Source organism: Phacochoerus africanus, chromosome 5, assembly GCF_016906955.1.
Source record: "Phacochoerus africanus isolate WHEZ1 chromosome 5, ROS_Pafr_v1, whole genome shotgun sequence".
NCBI lineage: Eukaryota > Metazoa > Chordata > Mammalia > Artiodactyla > Suidae > Phacochoerus > Phacochoerus africanus.
This window is the reverse complement of record NC_062548.1, coordinates 37,968,036-37,990,517: the sequence shown is the minus strand read 5'-3', so window position 1 is coordinate 37,990,517 and position 22,482 is coordinate 37,968,036. Positions and strand designations below refer to the sequence as shown.

The 22,482-nt window shown below is 41.9% G+C and overlaps 1 protein-coding gene across 1 annotated transcript in view; it reads right to left on the bottom strand.

Moving 5' to 3' along the window:
* Window positions 1-22,482, bottom strand: part of GRIN2A (glutamate ionotropic receptor NMDA type subunit 2A) — a 388,139-nt gene that overhangs the window by 106,153 nt on the left and 259,504 nt on the right. Inside the window, exon 4 of the mRNA XM_047780525.1 lies at window positions 18,503-18,640. Coding sequence (XP_047636481.1) covers window positions 18,503-18,640 — 138 coding nt within the window. The remainder of the gene's footprint in view (window positions 1-18,502; window positions 18,641-22,482) is intronic.

The following is a 22,482-nucleotide window of genomic DNA, read 5'->3' as shown; positions in this document are numbered from 1 at the left end:
CGGAGCTACAGCTGCCGGCCTATGTAACAGCCACATCAGATCTGAGCTGCATCTGCAACCTACACCACAGCTCACAGCAACATCAGAGCCTTAAACCACTGACCAAGGCCAGGGATTGAACCCAGAACCTCATGGTTCCTAGTTGAATTTGTTTCCACTGAGCCATGACCGGAACTCCTGGATTTTATATTTTTCAATGGTTGAAAAACAATGGAAAGAATAACATTTTGTGACATGTGAAAACGATACAAGATTTGAATTTCTTTTTTTTAATTTTTTTTAATTTTTTTCCCACTGCACCGCAAGGGGATCAAGTTATCCTTACATGTATACATTTTTTCCCCCACCCTTTGTTCTGTTGCAATATGAGTATCTAGACATAGTTCTCAACAAGATTTGAATTTCTGTGTCCACAAACAGAACTTGATTGGAACATGGCCATGCTCATTTCCTTCTATGTTGTTTACAGGGGCTTTCACACTAAAACAGCAGAATTTGAGTACTTGCCATACAGACGGTATGGCCTGCCCAGCCTAACTTATTTACTAGCTGTCCTTTGCATGCCATGTTTACCAAGCCCTGATCGAGCCTCTGTCTGTAACGGACCTGACTACCAATATGGAAAAATAAAATACAATGCTCTCAGGAGCAGTTATAAAATAAAACAGGAGATCACAAATGCCACAAAAAGGAAAGGCGAAATAAATGCAGGGGACCCTCAGAAGTGGAAGAGCAGATCTGGTGAGAGAGGGGAGACATTATAAGAGGTGGAGCAACTGAGGTGGAGAACAGGCAAAGAAGCTGGAAAATCAGCGTGGAGATGGGACTTCTAGGTTGAATGAACAGTGTGGATAAAAGCATAGCAGCTGAGCTTAAGGGACATAGTTGAAGACTAGGAAATTGCCCAATTTGGATGAGACACACAGTATACAAAGGAGGGAAGATAGAGAAAGAGGAATAAAGAGATAGACAGGCCTGATTCTTGGGCCGAAATCACTACATGCATATTGCTACTTGGTTGCATTGGAGTTCAGGGTGGCAACTGGCCTTGGGATCCCTTAATGATTTACTCAGCACCTGGCGGGGTGGGGAGACAGATATGTTCTTTGCTAAGTTTCTATGTGAGATAGAATGGACAGTGCCTGTTAATATCACTCTGTGCCCTGGGAAGGTCCTACCAAGAGCAGCGTGATGTTTTTTCAGTCCTATAAGTAAATCCGAAGTCCTGACAATTACTTTTAATTCCATTTGCTGGTCTGAGGCTCTACACGGTCACTGCATACCATTACTTTCATAACTGTAAGTCTAACACAAGCTTTCCTGGATCCTTATGCCCCAAGTTGCAACCTTATGAATGTACGTTTGAGTTCTCAACTGGTTAAGAAGGCGTATTGGGGAAAAGAAGGAGCAAAAGGAAATTTCAAATAATAGACACACTTGGAAGAATCATTCTGGCGCGAGTGCTCTATGTTATAAGGATAATAATGCAAATCCCCAGAGTTTATAGAGCTTTTTTTTTTTTTGTGGGTTACAAGTTGCTATTTATTATCTCATTTCATTTGACCTTCATGGCACAGAGTCACATAAAGGGAGAGCAGTAAACTAATGTCCATTCAAGTAACATCGACCAGAAAGGACAGCAGATATGTGAACGAACTGCAGACAGTCTTTGGACTGCTGGTCCAGAACATGCTTAATTGCTGATGGTTCAGTATTCAACTCCTTGCATGGGACTCAAAGAGAAAAAAGTGGACAATGATTCTCAAGTATATTCACCTTTAAACTTGGAGTCCAACTGCTCTGAGAAAAGAGAGCACCAACCCAGTCTAGAAACCCACGCAAAATGCAAAAAAAAAAAAAAAAACCAACTCCTAATAACTGTCATTAAGTTAATAGTTCCCATTAAGTTAATAGTTCCCATTTGTTAAACTCCTTCTAATATGTATCAGGCCTTTTGCTAGATGTTTTCCATATATTATTCATAATCCCCCAAGTTATGAAGTGGCTGGGTGACCATGTTCCAATTAATTCCCTTCTCTGGCCTCAATTTTCTCATCGGCACAATAAAAATGATTATGAAATCTACCACGTAGGGTTCTTGTGAACATAAAATGTGATAATGTATGCCATACTTTTGGCTCAGGGCCTACGGCACAGTCAGTGCTCTGAAATTGTTAGGCTCTTTTTTTTTTTTTCTTCATTATTTGGAATTATATCAGAAACACAAACTGCATGCTTTTTTCACTGGAATCCTCTACCCCTCACAGCACTGGGTGATGTCCCTGAATGTTAGAATTTGACTGAGGAAGATGATGGAACTTCGTGATCAAAACATGGGCTTCAGAATCAGACAAACTAGGGGTTCGAAATCCAGTTCAGATTCTTGGAAATTAACCTGTTCTCTGTATTCTCTAGTTTTTTCCTTTATAAAATGGGGGTAATGATAGGGTCAATCTTGTAGGGTTTTGTGTGAATTAAGAGAGATCATGTATACATAATTCTTTCTGACACATCTAAGAAGCATTTAATAAATAGTAGCAGTTTACAGATGGAGACACTGATTATCTGAGAAATACAAAGAATGACAATTCTTCAGGGTTGACTTAGGTCTCAGAACTATCAACTTTTGTGCAGTTGATCCAACATCACTCTCTCCTGAATGTCCTAGCTACTAACCAGTGTCATGCTCAACGAAGCACCAACCAGGCCATCAGCCCATTGCTGATGACTGTGCTGCTGAAATCACTTTACCTGCATGGACCGGGCCCTTATCTTTGGACACTGATTTGGGCTCTGGATTAGATACATCTTTGTCTTCATTTTCTGTCCAGATTGATTTATAGCATAACTGGATGGGTGTCCCACATTTCTGAACCCTCATGCATTTTCAACGAGAGGACAATTTCTGAATGAAAAAGTTAGGGTGTCATTTTGGTAATGAAACTCAAATCCTTCCGTGTTGACTCAAGGCACCAACTCAGATGCTATATATGGACAGAGATGTGTACAGTCCTTGCCAAGAAACCCTGGTCCAGTCTATTACCCTGCCTGAATCTCAGCTCCCCATCCGATTAAAGGAGGTAAAAGTCCCTGCTTTCCCTTTAGGAAGCGTGGCTGTCAGGATCTTTTAACCAAATCTGATTCTTTTCCTCCTTCTCTACCGTGTATCTGCCTGTCCTGTTTTCTTCAAGCATGTTTTAATCGTGGAAAGAAAAAATTTGCCATCAGCTATAATCCGCTGTTGCACAAAGAGGCCAGTACAGTGGGAAATGATAGGAAGAATCAGAATCCTCCCAACTCCAATTGTCTGTTTCAACTTTACAGTTAAACAAAACACAACATAACCAAGAGGACATTGGTTTTTTCAAGTCACTTTACAACTCCCGTCAAGGAACAAGAGTTGATTCTCTTATCTTTTCCCAACTGCGGGGTTATTTTTTTTCCTCATATGCATTTCCAATGAAGTCTTTATTCGTGTAATGAGAGAAATCAAGACGGTCCCTTCCCAACCTCTTTCCTTCTCAAACAGGTTCATTCTGTCTTCCTAATTTGCAGAATTATAATTCGAATGGAGGCAAAATAGACTCTGAGAAGGCTATAGATAGGATTGCGATGAGTTTTAAAGCATGTTTTCAAAAGACAACAGCTACAGATAATGAGTATCTGATGGAGTAATAGAGGATGAACACACAGCATACTGCAGGAGTAGGGAACTCTTTATATCCTTAGGTTTGCAGGGGAATGCGGACTGGCTTTGCACAAAGATGCAAGAGACTGATTATGTGGCAGATTTGTGCACATCTCAGTGGAATATTCTGGGCTAAGATTAGGAAGAGATGCCTGGTTCAGCAGGGGATCTTGTACTTGTAATGGCCCATCTTGCAAACACCGAGAGCATGTCCACCATGCAGGGATGGGGGCTCCCAAGGTAGGTTTTCATATTAAAGCAGTGACAACCTTCAGTGTCGATATGCGAGTAATCCTCATCTCTGCCATATGGTGTTGTCAGAATAAAATGGACTTTATCATCTGACAGACCTAAACTGGGATCCAGAAGGTGCACTTCCTTGCTCTGTAACCTTGGGCAAGTCATCAATCCTCTCAGAGCCTCATGTGCTTTACATACAAACTGGGAAAGGGAGGATAGGACTGGTGTTGAGTATCTGTTAAAAAGGGGTCAAAGCCATGAACACAAAGCCCCTAGGCTATAACTATGACACACAAATTATTATTTTTATTATTAATTATTTTATAAAATGTGGGGAGATATCCCAAGGTATCAGAGAGCCAATTTTCTTGTCTTCCAAGTCTAGAAAGCACAGTAAGTCTTCTACAGTTTAGAGATCAACACTGGAACTATTAATCTTTCTCTTTCTCCCTCTTTCTGGCCCAACCCAGGCTCCAAAGCCAAGAAAAACAACATAGTGGGAAGTGCAGCTTCTGCTGCCAATAGCACAGATGAGAAAACCAAGCTGCAGCTACAGAAGGCAGCCTGACACAGCCACTTGTAGCCAGAAGCAGATTGCTGGGGAAGTATGCTTCACTGTTCTGCTTCTTCTCTTACACACAAATGTCATTCCTGTCTGCACCATCAGCATGTAAATGAGGGAAATAACAAAAATGACAGACATGGTGCTAAGAAAGTAGAGAGCAGGTCCAGAAAACAACAGCCATGGAGGTCTGGTAGTCGTAGGTGGGTGGGAAACCATCCAGCTGCTGCTAGCTAATGGGATAAATTGTGAAATGAGGAAAAAAATAATGAGGGGCCTCAAAGGTTTGTGATTCAGTTGTTAAAATGGGTCAAATGACCCCCACTCTTTGGATAATACTTTTTTATCCTTCAGGACTCGGGACATATTTAACTCTTTCAAGGAAGGCTTTTCTCATGCCCTCCTAACACCTAGGCTAGGCAGGTGTCCTGCAGTGCCCTGGGTTTATCTCTAAAAAACTCATCTATGATTTGTACTTGAGAGTTCATTTCTCTGTCTCTCCCACTAGACTCTGAGCTTGCTGAGGGCAGGGACATTGTATTATTAATTCTGGCATCACCCACACCTACGACAAGCCTGGGAGAGAGTAGGTTGTCAGTAAATATCTGGTAAGCAGCTCAGCAGTGGAGAGGATAGATGGACGAAGGATGGCTGGACAGGTGGATGGATGAATGGATTGTTTGCTAAATGACTGGTCACTGGATGACTGGCGGGTTGTCTAGATAAATACACATATCGTTCAATCATATCAGACATTCACTGTTAATAATTAATGTGTCATAAAGGTAAGGTTTGAGTCTACTTAAAGGGCTGGGTGTTTGCATTCCTCCCCTCTGCTCAACTTCCAAGGTCGGTGATATCCACAAGAACCTCTAGGTCTTTTATGAAAATGTCCATCATTCATCCTAGAAACTGTGCAAAATGGTGGAATAAGCACAAGACAGGGAGATGCACAATATTTAAACTTGAATATTTTCTCGGCTATTGAAAAAATGTCACTGGATATCTCCAAATCTTTCTTACTCAATGTTAGAGAATATCACCTATGCCACAGGGTTATTGTGGTAGCTAAAATGAAAGAGTCAATATAAAGCCAATGTTGGAAGGTTTCGCTTGTAACAGGTGCTCAACAAATGCTTAGTATTCATTTGCATTATATTCAGAGGATGGCTAAAGCCAATAGCCTTCCTCTACTCATTTTGGAAACATCGTATCTTTTTCCCAAATGCGAGCTTGTTTGGAGCACTAATATAGCCATCAGACAAAGCTTTACCATCTCTGGTTAAAGGTGGAACTTATCTTGTTAATTCTTACCACTCAGAGGCCCCTGTGGCACTCTGAAAGAATCTAGCATTCCAGGGAACATAGCTAGAAAAAAATTTTCTCCTAAATAATGGAGGGAGTCTATTCTATGTTCTTCAATGTTGAGACTAAAGCTTGGTGTCTGTTCTCTCATTCTCCCTCTTCTTTCCTTCCTCACACCCTCCCTCCCTTCCTTCCTCCTCTGTCACAGGAGCTCAGGGCTTTGCATTAATCTACAACACAGATGAGCTGATGACCCAGGCAGAAAATAAAAATGATTTTCATTGGTCTGTTCAGGAGTTTCTAGAAATACTTCTGACTGAGAGGCTCTTTGAATAATTTACTCATCTGAGATCATTTCAATAATCTATTCACTCATTTTCATAATTGATGGCAATGGCAAACTATCAAGGGTATAACTTTTGTCTTTATGCCATCTGTCAGCTTAATCATGCCCCATCACCCCTAGAGACCTTCCTTATCAAACTGGGTTTGTGAGTGGAGTAGAGAAGGCGACATACTGGTTGATTCTGGCTCTATTATAACACCGCCTAGGTTCGACTTCTGCCCTCATCACTACACGACCTTGGGCAAGTCATTCATCCCGTGAGCCTTTCAATTCCTCTCCTATGATACGGCGCTCTAATTATAACTGGAGCTGGCGTTTATTGATCACCTGCTATGTGCCAGTGGTCTATGTATTTGACATATTATTTTGTTTAATTTCCCTAAAAACACTATGAAGTAAGTACCATTATTATCTCCCTTTTATATATAAGAAAATGCAGAGACTATTGGGATATTTAAGTGAGATAATGCACTGAAAACACGCTGCATGGTATCTGGCATATAATAGGAGCTCAGCTAATGGCAGCTGCTGCCGTCAGGGTCCCCACATCAATCAATAGCACCATTATCATCATTACCCACCTTTATCATCAACATCCCCATCAATGTATGTTCCCATAGAGATATCTTTTCTATAAACTGTTTTTTTTTAAAAAATTAGAAGTCTAAAAACTTTAGAAGACAATTGCCTTACAGAAAATTGCAGTCAGTTGCTATTCCTTTTGGAGTTGGGCTGACATTATGACTGCAAATAAATAAATAAAATCATGCAAGACAGAAACAGACACAAATGCGCACACACACAGACACATACATACACAAAGAGATGGCATCACACATTACAGTATGATGTGTTAATTTGGTAGAAATCTATTGTATTTTTCCCATTGTGACCTAACACATTGTATCGTATGGGTGTTTAAAATAGTCACTATGAGAGTTCCCATCGTGGCTCAGTGGTTAACGAATCCGACTAGGAACCTTGAGGTTGTGGGTTCGATCCCTGGCCTTGCTCAGTGGGTTAAGGATCCAGCATTGCTGTGGGCTGTGGGGTAGGTCGCAGACATGGCTTGGATCCCGTGTTGCTGTGGCTGTGGTATAGGCCAGCGGCTATAGCTCTGATTCAACCCCTAGCCTGGGAACTTCTATATGCCGTGAATGCAGCTCTAGAAAATACATAAAAAGATAAAAGAAAAAATTTAAAATAGTCACTATGCACAACTCTAGGGAAGTCAGAGGATAATTCTAAATCTTTTGTAATGGTTTAACTTTCCCTCTCTGTGGCTCACATCATTTGAGAAACTTAATGATCATTATATAAGGAAACAAATTAAATTTCACACAGCTTCTGCTAGGGTCGTGATATTACCAAACCCATTTTACAAAAGTGCACTTGACTTTAGCTGTGGATTTTGAAGAATCTAGGAGAGAGAGAAAGAGAGAGAAAGGGAAAGAGGGGGAGAGGGAGGGATGAGTGATGAACCATGACATTTACAGGCATGACAAATTTCTTCTGGAAATACTCAGTCCAGAAATGCTTAAGCACAGATCCATTCTTAAAAAAAATTTTTTTTTTAAATCTGACTGATTTCTCTCTTTCACGAATCTTTCAGCAAATCACCCTGTCAATGCAATGTGCTTTCAGTTCTGTTTCTGAAATTTCTCAGATGCCACTGTCACTTTCTTGTTCCCACCTACATTTCCTTTAACCCGATTCACTTAAGTAGCCCTTTAGAAAATTTCCCAAAGATTCATGCCAATCACTATTTTATTCTTAAAGGAACAGTTTAGTTTAAGAGAGCAGTTCATATGGGGTTCATATCCTGGCTTTGCAGCTTACTAGCTCTGTGACCCTGAGGAAATTCTTCTAATTTCTTGGGGCATCATTCCCCATATTTGCAAAAGACAGTAACAGCAGTATCTGCATCATAGCATTCACGTGAGGATTAAATAAGTTTATATATTTGAATGCTCAGTATCCAGCATGACACATTACCAACACTAAACAAAGGTCTGCTGTTACTGCTATTATTTTTATGATACTCTCCCATCTCAAGCTCTTCAACAGCATCCCAACAATTATTGAATCAAATCCCATAGTCTATCATTCAAATTCCAACTTGGTTCTTCATTCCCATAATTTCCCATTGAACAATCTGTATTCTTTTTTCTATTGTCATGTAATAAGTTACCTCAAGCAGAGCCACTTGAAACAATACCCCTTTAAGAGGTCACCATTCTGGAGGCCGGAAGTCCAGCAGGGCTCAGCTGGGTTCCCTACTCAGGTCTCATGAGGCCAAAACCAAGCTTTTAGCCAGCTGGGCTCATGGCTGCAGGGTCTGGGAAGAATCCACTTTCAGACTCATTCACGGAGTTGGCAGAGTTCAGTTCCTGGAGGTTGTAGGACTGAAATCCTTGTTTCCTTGCTGGCTGTTGACTAGAGACTGAACTCACCTCCCAGTGGCCACATGCATTCCCTGTCATGCTCAAATCTCTCTGACTTCCTCTTCTGTTACTAGTTTCAGAAAACTCTCTGCCTTTAAATGGCTCAGGTTAGGCCCACCCTGATAATACTTTCGATTAACTCAAAATCAATCAGAAAAACTCCTTTTTCTATCCAATGTAATAATCACAGAAGGCATACCTCATCATATTCACAGGTGACCCTCTGAGAAGAGAGGATCATAGAAGAGTAGGGGTCACGGGGTCATTCTCAGAATTCTGCCTACCATGTTTCAACCACATTGAACTCTTCCCTAAATGAGCTTTGAACACCATTTCCTCTGGACTTTGGCTTTCAACAGTCCTTCTGCATGGAATGGCCTTCCCACACATGTCCAGAAGATTTTACCTGAGACCGTGCTCAAATGAGAACTACTCCATATAGATGCTTTTGGTCTTCCTGCCTTCAGGTAACATATCACCTCACTAAACACCAAGAGTCCTATTAGAACATCTTCTGTGGTACATGTCATACTTTCTTGTAGTTCTGAACTTCTCCCCGTGAACTATGATGCTCTAAGTATCATGAAGCCTGGTCCATGTCTTACTGCAACCTTCAACAGTGGCCTGCACATAGTAGGTACTCAGGAAACTTTGTTTGCTGGAATAAATGTGTGAATAAATAAGGGTGATATGCCCCAAATTCAATATTTGAGGGGGACAGATTTAATGGGGAAAAAAGCAATCACTTGTTGACTCAATATTTGTTGAGGGCACACCAGGTGACACAAACTGTGTTACATTCATAAACACTATTTTACTTGGCATTGTTACTATTTCATTCAGCAGAGATGACTCTGGGTGCAACAAGATGCCAATTTCCTCATGTCCTTTTTCTCCTGTACCGCTGCTCTGAAGCATTGCTACAAAGCAGTATTCCAAGGGAAGAAAGAGGCACAGAGACTAAGAGGCAGAAGGTCTTAATTACCAGGAGGACACAGATGAAACCTTTTTTTTTTTTCAGGATAACAAAAAGTAAATCCATGTCCTAAAGCAGTAGCAGTACATCTTTAATGGGCATCAGTAGGGGAACTTATGAAAAAAGCAGAATCAAAAATGAGTATTCAGGGAGTTCCCATTGTGGCACAGTGGAAACAAATCTGACCAGCATCCATGAGGATGTAGGTTCGATCCCTGACCTCACTCAGTGGGTTAAGGATCTGGTGTTTCCATGAGCTGTGGTGTAGTTTGCAGATGTGGCTTGGATCTGGCATTGCTGTGGCTGTGGTATAGGGCATCGGCTATTGCTCTGATTGGACCCCTAGCCTGGGAACCTCCATATGTCACTAAAAAGCACAAAAAAAAAAAAAAAGAGAGAGAGAGAGGGAGAGAATATTCTGTAGGTTTGAGGTAGTGGTAAGACCTTTATGTCCTTCTCATGGTGACTCTGATACTGGTAGCCCACAGGACCACACTAAAAAATGTTCCTCATTTGGGGAAGTTTGTAGGAAAAGAATCCTTTCATTCTTATATCTATTCTACAAATATTTATTGATTTTTGACTATTGAGCACCAGAGAGATAATGGGAAAGGAAAAAGTGAAAACCTGCAAACAGTATTCTTTCAGGGCTCATCACAGCCAGAATTCACAGCTTCATTAATGCACTGCCATTGTTTTTCGAAGCAAAGCAAGCATAGTAGAAGCCATAATTTATTTCTCCTGCCTGTAGAATGTGCAAACAATGCATTTCAGCTTTAGCAATCTGCACAACTGTCCTATCAATTGTCACTCACTGGTGTCCTCTCAATTGTAATTTTCTTCCGTGATTTAATATAATCATGGGAGTACGTGTGTGCAGAAGCCAAAGGCAATGTTGGCATAAGCACATCAATCGTTTAATAGGATGAACCTTTTGGCAAATAACTGATATCACACACACACGCAAACACACTAGAAATCTGCACAAGAGTTCTTTAGACTCATCAAGACGTTTCAGGTTTAATGTGGTAGGAAAGTGATGGAGGACTAGTTAAAATACAATGATTTAGAAGGGAAAGAATTATAATATTCTATAGTTAGAAATCACATCATGAAATAATTACAGCTCATGTGTACACCACTGTTGGTGAAAGCCTCCACAGATCTATCTGATAACACATTGATATATCACAGCCAGAACTGGGGATCAATCTTAGCTCTTTAAGATCTCCATCCTATCTGTTTTGGAATTCTTTAATTGGTATCTACTTCATTCTGCACAAGACTTGGCGATAGGGACCAATCCCCCTCTTTAATGAGCCAAACTGGAAGGTGGAACTTCTGCAGAACCCAAAAGACAGAGCCTGTGAGATGTGATACATGCTTAGATTCCAAGTTCCAACTGGTTGGGTTTGGGTGGAATGAGCTGCATCCAATGTGAAAAAGGAGGTGCATGTCACCCAGGATAGGAGGAAGTCCTTAATTTCTCCTCTGAAATACCCCCTTCCCACTACCAGTCATTCGGTATGATGTAGGTATTAGGAATGCAGCCTGTAGGGTCAGGCAAATCTCCATTCATATCCTGCCTCCATCACATGTAGGATCTGAAGCAGGTCCCTGGCCTCTCTGAAGCTAAATTTCCATTTACAAGGCAAGGAAGTGGAAACCACTACTGCAGGTGAGTTGCTGAAATGATCAAATGAGATCATGGATGCAGAACTTGGCATACGGTGTCTCTTAATACATGGGGACTGAAGTCAGAATTACCAGAAGATTGTAGAGAGGCTGTCCTATGCACTAGAAACAGAGCCTCGTGACAGAGCTGAAGAAATGTGAGCCAGGAACAGACCTTTCCCTGGTGGGGCTCGCCGTCCAGGTGAAGATACATGTGCACACAAACAACTGCAATGTAAGCTATAACCCTCTTAGCTGTCAGAAGACAGGTCTGTTCAAAGTGGAAAGGACCAACCCACTTTGGTTTACTCAGATGTAGAATCAATGGCAGGGTGTCTTTGGCAAAAAGAGGAGGCCGTTCAAAGAGACAGGAACCAAGACAGAGAATGAGCAGATGACATGCGAATATGAGGGTGGGGAGGACACTGGGAGGATAAGAATAAAGCTTTCTGTGCTGGGACACAGAACCACCATATCTGGGAGAGGAAGATGACGACTTGGGCTTTGGACAAGGCGAAGGTGGAGGTCTAGGAGCTGTCATGTAAGGGTATTTCTGAGGCAAGGCAACTGGAGACCAGGAGAGCTGAGCTGGCGAGAGGGATCCAGGAGTCAGCACAGTATGGAAAGCAGCAGAGGCCAAGGGAACCCGTGAGAAAGCAAACGGAGTGTGAGAATGATGAGAGAAGCCGATGCATCGGAGAGACAGGAGTGGGGCCCTTCATTCAGGAAGATGTAATGATGGGTCTCCCTTTTGTCTTCTGGGACATCACTACCAGCTTTAAGGAGCGCTTTTTTAGAAAATAAGAGGGTTGTTTTACTTTAATGGTTTTTGTCCTAGTCACACTTGAAGTCAAAACTGCTTTAAAAACCTTTCTTTAAATCTCTCTCCCCCCACCCCCCTCCCTCTTCCCTTCTCTCTCAGTATATGCCTTTTAAAGCAAGTCTATATACATGCTATATACGTATGCATATATACAAACATACTTTATCTTAAAGCTGGTGTCACCCTAAAATGGTAAATAGCATTCTCAAAACATTTTTCAAGTAGTTAATAAGGAAGAGATTCGATTATGAGAAATCCACTGTATTACTCAAGGCCCAACCCCACTGTCCCCTCCCTCATGAAGATGTCCCTAACTGACCAAGTCCACCCCCCTCTCTCCAGCGATGGCTCGGTCATGAGCTACTTGAGGAGAGAGGTAGTTTCATGCTCGTTGGCCTCCCCCAGTGCAGGTGGAATGTTGGCCATAGAGCTGGCCCATGGCGGGTATGGGTTGTATTGGCCTGAGCTGCCAATTGCCTTATATCAAGGGTATTAATTCCAAGCATTTCTAGGAAGACTTGAACTCACCAAGCTCCAAGGCAGAGCAAAACCACTGGAAAAGAAAAAAAAGTTGAGGCAAAGGTCATGGAAGTCCCAGTTTGCAAGAGGAAAGCCGGCTTAGCCCTGAGCTGTGTGTCTGGTGAATACAAGCAGGCACTGTGCACAGCCCTGGAATCGTCCATGCCAGCCGCACACAAGGGCCCCGCAGAAAGCAAGTGCTCCTCTAAGGAGTTTTCTAAGACATCCTCATTACATGCTGCTGCTTCTAGTGACGCCACTGAGTGACCTCCGAGATGAAAAGAAACCTCCTCCGAGCCCCCGATTAACAGCTCCCCTCTTCCTTCGGCAGACCTTCCACTCTGCTGACCTGCTGTAGCAGCGTGTGCTGCTGGGGAGTGGCTTTAAGGATAACATGACTGGTATTTACCTGCTCCACTGGCTTCCTCTTTCTTTGAGATAGAAGCACAAGGAGTTATTTCTGCAGCACTGGATCCCCTGAGTGCTGAGAGAATAGACCAACTACAGGAAGCATTTGTACATTCTAAGCTCAACTCGGCAGCAATTCCCTGAGCTGCCTTTTTGGGAAATTGCTGTATTTCAATAGGAATGTGAAGGAGGACACACAAAATATTAAAAGGGCATTTTCTGTAGGTGGAAATGGAGTTTATCAAGGGCAGTATTCTTTTTTGCAATGTTATCCCCTGAACTGCAGCAGCCTCCCTCTAAATGGGCTCCTTGGCAAACGAGCTAGGTCCAAAGGCAGCACAGAGAATACACAGGTGTGAGCCAAGCCTGACCCAAGACTGGTTAACTCCACCCAGCGAGAATGATTTTACAGCTCCAAGAGTGATCCGCAGACTGTGTGACCTCGAAAGGTTGGAAAATAACCCCGAAATGCAACAACGGAAGACAGAAAGGCTCACGTTCTCCATCTACTACGATGGATAAGCAAAAAGTAACCTGCATTTTGGCTTTGCATTTGCAAGAGGAAAGAGAAGCCAGAATTTGAAGAATGAGTAAGAGAAGGTGAGGATACAGGAAAGCATTACAGGAAAGAAAAATGTTTGCTCCAAGTCCCAGATGTATAAAGGAGCCAGGGTAGACATGGAGATGTGAGCTGCTTAGGATGGTGAGCTGCAGGGTATACCAGAGCGGAGAGAGGAGGTAACAACCAGGGATAGTTAACTAGAATCCAGTGCTTTCCTTAAGCATCGCAAGGTACACAAAGTCCCCCCTCCACCCTTTGCTGCATCCACACTAGAATCTAAGTTCCATGAATTCAGACATTTCTTTTGTCTCTCTCATTCACTGATGGCTTCCAAGCATTAAGAATAGTGTCTGGCACATAGCAGGCATTGAATAAATATTTGTAGAATGAATGAATAAAGCAAAATGTCACTTGGCACTTAAGCATACCACCTCAAGGAAAAACTGGGTGACTGTTCAATAGCAACGGCCTGCTGTTGTTATAACTAGTATTCATGGCAGGGAGTAGAGTATGACAACTCAGTAAACAGTAGTTATTAAGTGCAGTTAATTATGCAGGGTATCTCAATTTGAATACACACACACACATTTGCTTTTTAGGGTCGCACCCATGGCACATGGAAGTTCCCAGGCTAGGGGTCGAATTGGAGCTGCAGCTGCCAGCCTACACCACAGCTCCCCACAACACCGGATCCCCAACCCACCAAGCAAGGCCAGGGATCCAACCCGCATCCTCATGGATACTAGTTGGATTTGTTTCTGCTGAGCCACCATGGGAACTCCCAAAATAAATTTTTTAAATGAAGGTACAATGACATGCAATCAAACAAGCGAATCTTGGATAATAGTTTGATGCCTTTTGACAAACGTGCAAGACACGGAACATTGCTGTAACTCTAGAGAAGCTCCCCGTGCCCCTCTCCCACTGACTGCCCTCTTCCACAAAAGCAACCATCATTCTGATATCTAACCCCATGGACGAGTTTTGCCTCTCTCTCTATTTTGTTCCCGCTGCACCCGTGGGATGTGGAACTATCAGGCCAGGGATCAAACCCACAACCACAGCTGTAACCAGAGCCATAGCAGTAACACCAGATGCTTACCCCACTGAGCCATGAGGCAACTCCTAGTTTTGCCTCTTCTTCTTCTTCTTTTTTTTTTTTTCCATTATAGCTGAACTTCATATAAATGGACTCACACAGTATGATCTTCTAGGTTCGGCTTCTTTTGTTCAACGTAACGTTTTCGCAATCCATCCCCATTGTGGCAGGGGTTAGTCGTTCGTTCGTTGTTAAATGTGTAGAATCCATTTTATGAACACACCGTACTGTGTTTACCCACATCCTTGTTGATGGAACTCTGAGTTCTTTCTGATGTTTGGCTACTCTGAATGTTTTATGCGAATATCACTTTGGGGGTATATGTTTACATTTCTTTGTAGTAAATACCTAGGAGTGGAATTGCTGGATTGTAAGGTTGGTGTATGTTTAACTTTATAAGAACCACCAAACAAGTTTTCCACAGTGGCTGGAATTTTATACCCCCATCAACATGTAAGAGATTCATTTGCTCCATGTCCTTACCAATGCTGGGTATTATTGGTCCTTTTCATTTTAGCCATGCAGTGAGTGTGAAGTGACAGCTCACTGAAGTTTTTATTTTATCATCAATGTGAAGCATATCTTCACACACTTACTGGCCATTTGAGTAAATTTATTAATAAAATCTCTGAGTTAATTTCCTATTTTCATTGTGTTATTCTTTTTATTATTGATTTAAACAAGTTTTTATATGTTTTGGATATGAGTCCTTTGATTGAAATATTTTTAAAAAAAACACTTTTTCTAAATCTGTGTCTACTTTTTCCATTTTTTAACAGTGTCTACACATGGACAGAAGATTTAAATTTTAATGGAATTCAGTTTACTACTTTTATTGTATGCTTTCTCAGATCTCAAAAATATCCTATCTTTCCTTTTTTTTTTTTTTTTTTAATGGCCATATCCACAGCATGTGGAAGTTCCCAGACCAGAGATTGAATCTGGCTAAGCCTGATGCCGCCCTGAGGCCTATGCTGCAGCTGCAACAATATGGGATCTTTAAGCCACTGCACTGGGCCAGGGGTCAAACCCACACCTCCGCAGTGACCCAAGGTGCTATAGTGGATTCTTTTTTTTTTCTTTTAAAGTATAGTTGATTTACAGTGTTGTGTGCAGTTGGATTCTTAACCCACTGCATCATAGCAGGAATTCCCTCCTATATATTCTTATAGAAACTTTATAATTTTAGCTTTTACATTTAAGTCTGAAATGTATTTTAAGTTGTTCTTGTGTATAGTGCGAGCTATTGGTCAAGGCTTTTTTTCTGTAAGGATACCCAGTTGATCTACAATATTCATTAAAAAAGTTATCCTTTCTCCCATTTTTATGCTTATTCATCAAAAATCATTTGACTATATACTTGTGAAACCTATTTTCATTATTTTGTCATTATATGAGATGCTACTTAGAGGGTTTTCATATACAGCTTTTATCAGATTGAGAAATTGACCTTGTTTATCAAAAATGGACATATCGGAGTTCCCGTTGTGGCACAGCAGAAACAAATCCCACTGGGAACCATGAGGTTGCAGGTCTGATCCCTGGCCTTGCTCAGTGGGTTAAGGATTCAGCGTTGCTATGAGCTGTGTGTAGGCCACAGACATGGCTCGGATATGATGTTGCTGTGGCTGTGGTGTGGGCCAGCAATTGTAGCTCCAATCGGACTCCTAGCCTGGGTACCTCCGTATGCTGCGGGTTCAGCCCTAAAAAAAAAAAAAAGGGATATTTCATTTTGTCAAATGCTTTTTCTGCATCTAGTGAGATGACTAATTTTCTCCTTCTTATGTCAATATGGTAAATTCCATCAATTTATTTTTTAAATGTTAAACCAGTCTTGCATTCCTGGAATAAATCTCACTTATCCATGATGTAGTATCCTTTTCCAGTATGTTACCGGACTACGATTAGGAATATATTGAAAATATCTATGTAAATTGGTATTATTTCTTTTCAAAACATTTGAAAGAATTCACAGTGAAGCCATCTAGGCTTGAAGTTTTTCTTGTTTTTGAAATGGGAAGGTTTTTGAGTTATGAATTCAGTTTCTCAACCAAATGTACAGTTATTCAGATTGTCTATTTCCTTTTCTGTCTGTTTTGGAAAACTGGGATTCTTCAAGAAATGTGCCCATTTTATCCACATCATCAATTTTTCTGGTATACATTTTTCATAATTTTTAAAATCATTTTAACATCTGTAGAGTCTGAAATATCTGTGGTGACATCTCCTCTTGCATTTTTAGGACTGATTATTAGTATTTGTGTTTTCTTTCTTTTGTGTGATCAGTCTTACTAGGAATTAGGAATTTTATTAATCTTTTCAAAAAGAACTAGCTTTGGCTTTGTTGATTTTCTCTATATTTTGTGTTCTACTTTGTTGATTTTTACTCTCTTTTATATTTATTATTTTCTTCCTTGGCTTTATTTGGGTGTACTCTGCTCTATTTTCCCTCGCTTCTTAATGTCGAAGCTTAAATCATTTACTTTACACTTTCCTGTTTTTAAATTAAAAGCATTGAAAGCTATGGATTTCGCTCAGCATGCCACCAACTTTACTCTTCAAATTTTGATATATTTTGTTTTCATCGTCATTCCATTCAAAATATTTCCTAAAGCCTTTCTGATTCCTTCTTTGACCCCCAGGTTATTTAGAAGCGTGTTACCTAATTTTCAAATATCTGGCAATTTTAGATATATATGCTTGTCATTAATCTTTATTGTAATGCTGTTACGGTCAAAGAATGCATTGGGTATATTTCAATCCTTTTAAATATACTGAGACTTTATGCTCCAGGATATAGACTACTTTGGTGAATTTTTCAAGTGCCCTTGAAGGAATGTATATTTTCTGGCTGTTGGATGTAACAGGAAAAAATCTCTGAAGAATCCTCTTCACCCCTCTCCTCTAGGCATCTGTCATTGACCCCCTGCCCCAAAGTCAATGCTTCTGATTACACAGTATTTCCTACGGGTCCTAGTGAATTATAATATCACTCCCACACTATATCCCGTACCTTTCTACCCCCATGTCTCTCAGGCCTCCGTGTGATGCACAAAGTGAAGATAAATCTCAAGTTGCCAAAGTGGTTTAGAGACCAGGCATTACCTGCCAAAAAAGACAATGATCTAGACTTTTTCCTTTTCAGTCTCTTTTAGTCCACTCTCTATGTGATGCTGTGATGAGGAATTTGAGAGCTGAATTACAGAGGGTGGGGTGGGGCTGGGGGGTGTCCTGGGATTGCCTGGGATCATCTACAAACTCCCTGTGAACTCTTTCCTCTCTGACTCAGGACATGGCTTGTGGGGTACATGAGATGAGACTTTCCTGCATGCTAATTTTAAGTATTTTTGAATGGTTAACATAAATGTCCTGGAAAGGGCACTGTATAGGAAATATAACCTCCCTCTCCAATCTCTGATGTGCAGAAGTGATACGTTTACGTTTTGGAAATGAGTTGATTCAAAGCAGAAGACTAAGTACATGAAAATATAGGGGGTTCATCCACGGGGCAAAATGTGTGACTGCGAGGTTTAGAGAAACTGGTGTGGTCATTGCCAGAGGGCCAACACCTGCTACCGCAATGATGTGGACTGAACTTCATCTTAAGGCTTCCAAGGATGCTTCCTACTCAGATTTGCGAACCCAGCACAGAAAACAGCACACAACTGCCACAGTTCACCCAGGGAAAGCAAGCCAGTGGCACCAGACAATGTCCGTCTGCCTTGTTCCAAGAAGGGCCATGGGATGGACTCTGGAGCAGCTTAGTTGCAAATGCTTCAGGACAAGGAGGAGTCTGAGCCCCTTGTTGCCCACGCTGTCCTCCCTCCCCTGCATCCGGCACCAGAAGGATGCTTACCTTCTCCCATTCTCGGTCCTTGTTCAGCACGATCACCACCAGCCTGGGGTGCACCTGATAGCCTTCCTCAGTGAAGGACAAGTCTTTGCCATCCCATGTCACGTTGACCATAAATCTAGAGAGAGGGAGAGAGACAAACTTCAGGGAAGAATGCAAGAGGTTTCAAGGAAGCGAGTGGAGGCCACCATCAGTGTAACACTGAGAAAGTATAAACCCATCGCAGCCAGCAGCTGCTATCTGTGGAATTACCTATCAGCACCTATCTGCAAATTTCCATGATCACTCCCAGAATCCCCCCATCCTGCATAGGCATAACGGATTCTAATTAGCACATAGGATGGGATATTTTTGTCCTGTCAGGCTACACACCTTTGTTCAAATGATATTCTTACAGGAAGATCTGACAGCATGTTTTTTTTGTTTTGGTTTTTAGGGCCGCACCTACAGCATATATGTAAGTTTCTGGGAAAGGGGTTGAATCAGAGCTACAGCTGCTGGCCTATGCCACAGCCATGGCAATGTCAGATCTGAGCCACATCTTCAATCTTTGCTGCAGCTTGCAGCAACACCGGATACTTAACCCACTGAGCAAAGCCAGGGATCGAACACTCACCCTCATGGATATTAGTTGGGTTCCTACCCTGCTGAGCCACAATGGGAACTCCTTGAAAGCATGTTTCAACAAGCTTCCCTAAAGGAAACTGCTTGCTCATAAGCCACATGGTGCACGATGTCAAAGAAATGACATCCTATTCATTCAGTATTCATTCAACTAATACCTGTTAAATATTTACTATATTCCAGGACTCAGCTAGTTGGTTGGGAATGAGTAAGGAAACAAATGTGGTCCCTGCCCTCCTGAAGCTTATAGTCTAAAGAAGAGGACAGGTATTAATTGATTAATTACAGACCCATGACAAGAACTGCAATAAAGAGGGGGCTATGCTACAGGCAAAGCTTCTATAAGGAAGTGCAGCTTGACCCGAAGGATGAGTCAGTGTCAACTAGGTAGGAAAAGCTATATACACATTCCAGGCAGAGGGGACAGCATATGCAAAGGCCCTGTGGTAGTACTTATGAAGGACTGAATGCAAACCCATGAGGCCAAAGCAAAGAGAGATGAGGGGATGTAGGGTGTGGTGTGGGAGGGGAGGTGAATAGGGCAGACAGTGCAAAGCTTTTCAGTCCATGTTAAGGAGTTTTGTCTTTGTTTTAAAACAATGAGAACACACTGAAGTGTTAATCAAGGAGGTGATATAATCAGACTTTTCTTATATAATACGACTTGAAGGGTGTGTCGAGAAAAGGTTTGCCAGGAACCATGGTGCATAGAGGGGGCTGGTTATAGTGCTCTTATTATAAAGTGAAAGACGATGTTGGCTTTGGCTCCACGGTGGCCTCAGAAGAGAAGAAGGAAGAGCAGGGACAGCTACATATAGGAGAAATATTTAGCAGGTATTTAGTGATGGGTTAGATGTGAGGGTGGGAGAGAAAGGGGCATGAAGGATGGCTCCTCAGTATCTGCCTTACATAACATCTGCATAGTTCTCTTCATCACAGGTGACATCTGTCTGTATGTCTTACAATACTCTTATCTCCACCACCCCTCATAACCACCTTGCTTGTAGTCAGGCTCCATTCAGATGCAGAGCAAGACAGAGCTCATCTCCCAGGGTTTGGGAGGGAAGGTTCTCAGGGGTTCACGTCTCCTTGCAGCTTGAGAAAAATGTGATGTTGTGAAGAACATCCGAGTAGACATACCACTCAGCAGATGCACAATAAATACCGGCTTGTGGTTAGAAGCATTCAAAGACTTCCCCAGAAGGACAGGGTATTTCAAATCCATAGCATTGTCTTGCCCTATATTCCATTAACAACCCAAGTAGCTAAAGAAGCAGAATACGAAAGAAGAGGACTAGACTACAGAAATAACCCCCCCAAAGAGAGATCAGCCTAACTGGTCATGCATCTGCGTGGCCACAGTGCAGGAGACCTGACTGTGTTCTAGTGGGGGGGAGAATCAAGTCTCCGAGGACAAGGTTAAGAAACTGGGGAAGGGCAAAGAACATTACTGTGTATCCCTTCGATGTACTATTGGAGTCCTTAAAATTGTGTTTTTGAAGATAAGTTAATGGCATGAAGATAATGCTTGCTATTTAATGTTAAACAAGCAGAAAAGAGGATAAAAACAGGGTTTGTCCGTGCATGGAAGAATTCCAGGTGCTTTCCATTTTCTTTTGTGCATCTTTTTATCCTCCAAATTTTCTGCAAATACTTTTTATTTTTAACAAAGATACTGTGTATTTAAAAACAGAAAATCAAACACGTCTATGCTAGAAGAAGCAAAGCGTCATCAAAATTCTATTCAGTGCATCTGAGACGTCACTGATCATTTCCGAGGAGGATAATTTACCGATTCAACAACTATTTTCGGAATGTCTATTATGTGTCAGGTCTTATGGCAAGTCCTATAAATACAGAACTAAAAATCACAGCGCCTGTCCCCCTCTTATATGACGTTCTTACAATTCAGTGACATAGACACCTAAACCGGGAGAGAAGCCTACTTGTGCCCTGATGCACAGTTAAGTATGAGAAATTGCGAGAATGCAACTCAACCAATGCGAGGTAGGGAGGGCTTCCAGGGGAATCTTCAAGCGTGAAGGGGTGGAGGAGAGGTGGAGAAAGGCATTCGGAGCCAAGGAGTCCTCTAGAGTAACAAAGAGTCAGGAAAGGAAGTAGGAAAGTGCTTCGTTTGGCCCATGGACAGTGGGATTTATCTGGAGAAGATCCCTGAAGCCATATTATCAGGGACCTAAAGTGTCCGAATATTGTTCAAAAGGCCACAAGAATCAAGAAAGGTTTCACACAGAGGAGTGACTCACTGCTTAGAGGAAACTGCAAAGCCAAGGGCATAGACCCATGAAGCATCGTGGTGGAACACTGCCCGCAGAACTTCACCATAAGACCTGCAGACAAAGTCCACCAATGGACTTTACCTGGGCTGGCGGAAAACCTGTAAGCAAGCCACTCGGTACCTGCAGTCCCAAACTCACAGTGAAGCCAGCTGATTCACTAAGGGGTTTTGTGTATGTGTGTTTTTATTGACGCCAATAAGCTCTCAAGCTGAGTGTCGATTGTACAATAACTAGAGGTGACCACAGTTCAGGCTGGGTCTACCTAATGCCCCAGATGTGAAAAATTTAGTCCATGATTAAGAGGTCTGGAATTATCCCGATTGCTATGTGCTTGGAAAAGGCAGACCAGAGGACAAACTGTTGGGTCAGACTTAGATGCCTGGCTCTGGGGAGAGCCCTTCACAGGGTTATGGTGTATAAACTGATGTCACCGTCACCATTTTAATCAAGGAGTTAGGACATCCTGTTGGGCACCCAGTCTTCCTTCAATGTGCCAGTTGCATCTACTTAAATCTCCTTCTTCCTTAATTCCCCATCTGTTTGCTGCGTTCATTCCCTTTTCTCCCATTCTGTAGGGAAAGCACATGCAGCAGCAGAGAGCGTCTTTAGATGCAATCTCTCTTCTTCAGATTCTATGGAAACAACCACGTGGAAACTCTCCCACTCTAGATTCTTCTGTGTTCCCTTAAGATTCAATATTCTGGACTAATGGCTCAATGTACTCAATGTTAATATTGTCTTTTTCTCTCCCTCTTTTTTTCTATTAAGAGTCTTCAGTCCCTCAGGGAGGAGGGGACCCCCCTAATGGGATTTTTTGCTGAACAGTAATTTCATTATGAAGCTGGCAGGGAACAAGTACCTAATGCCTTCAATTTCCCCATGCAATTTCTAGGAAGGACAATCCATATTTCTGCAGGCTTTCTTCCCACTTAAACTTGCTCCAGAGCAAAATTCTTTTCCTAGGGAACAACCATTCTATACCCACTGTTTGGTCCCCATTAACCCCTGCTGGGCACTTGTATTAAAGAGCAAAAAATCTTATCACTGTTTTGTGTGTGTCTC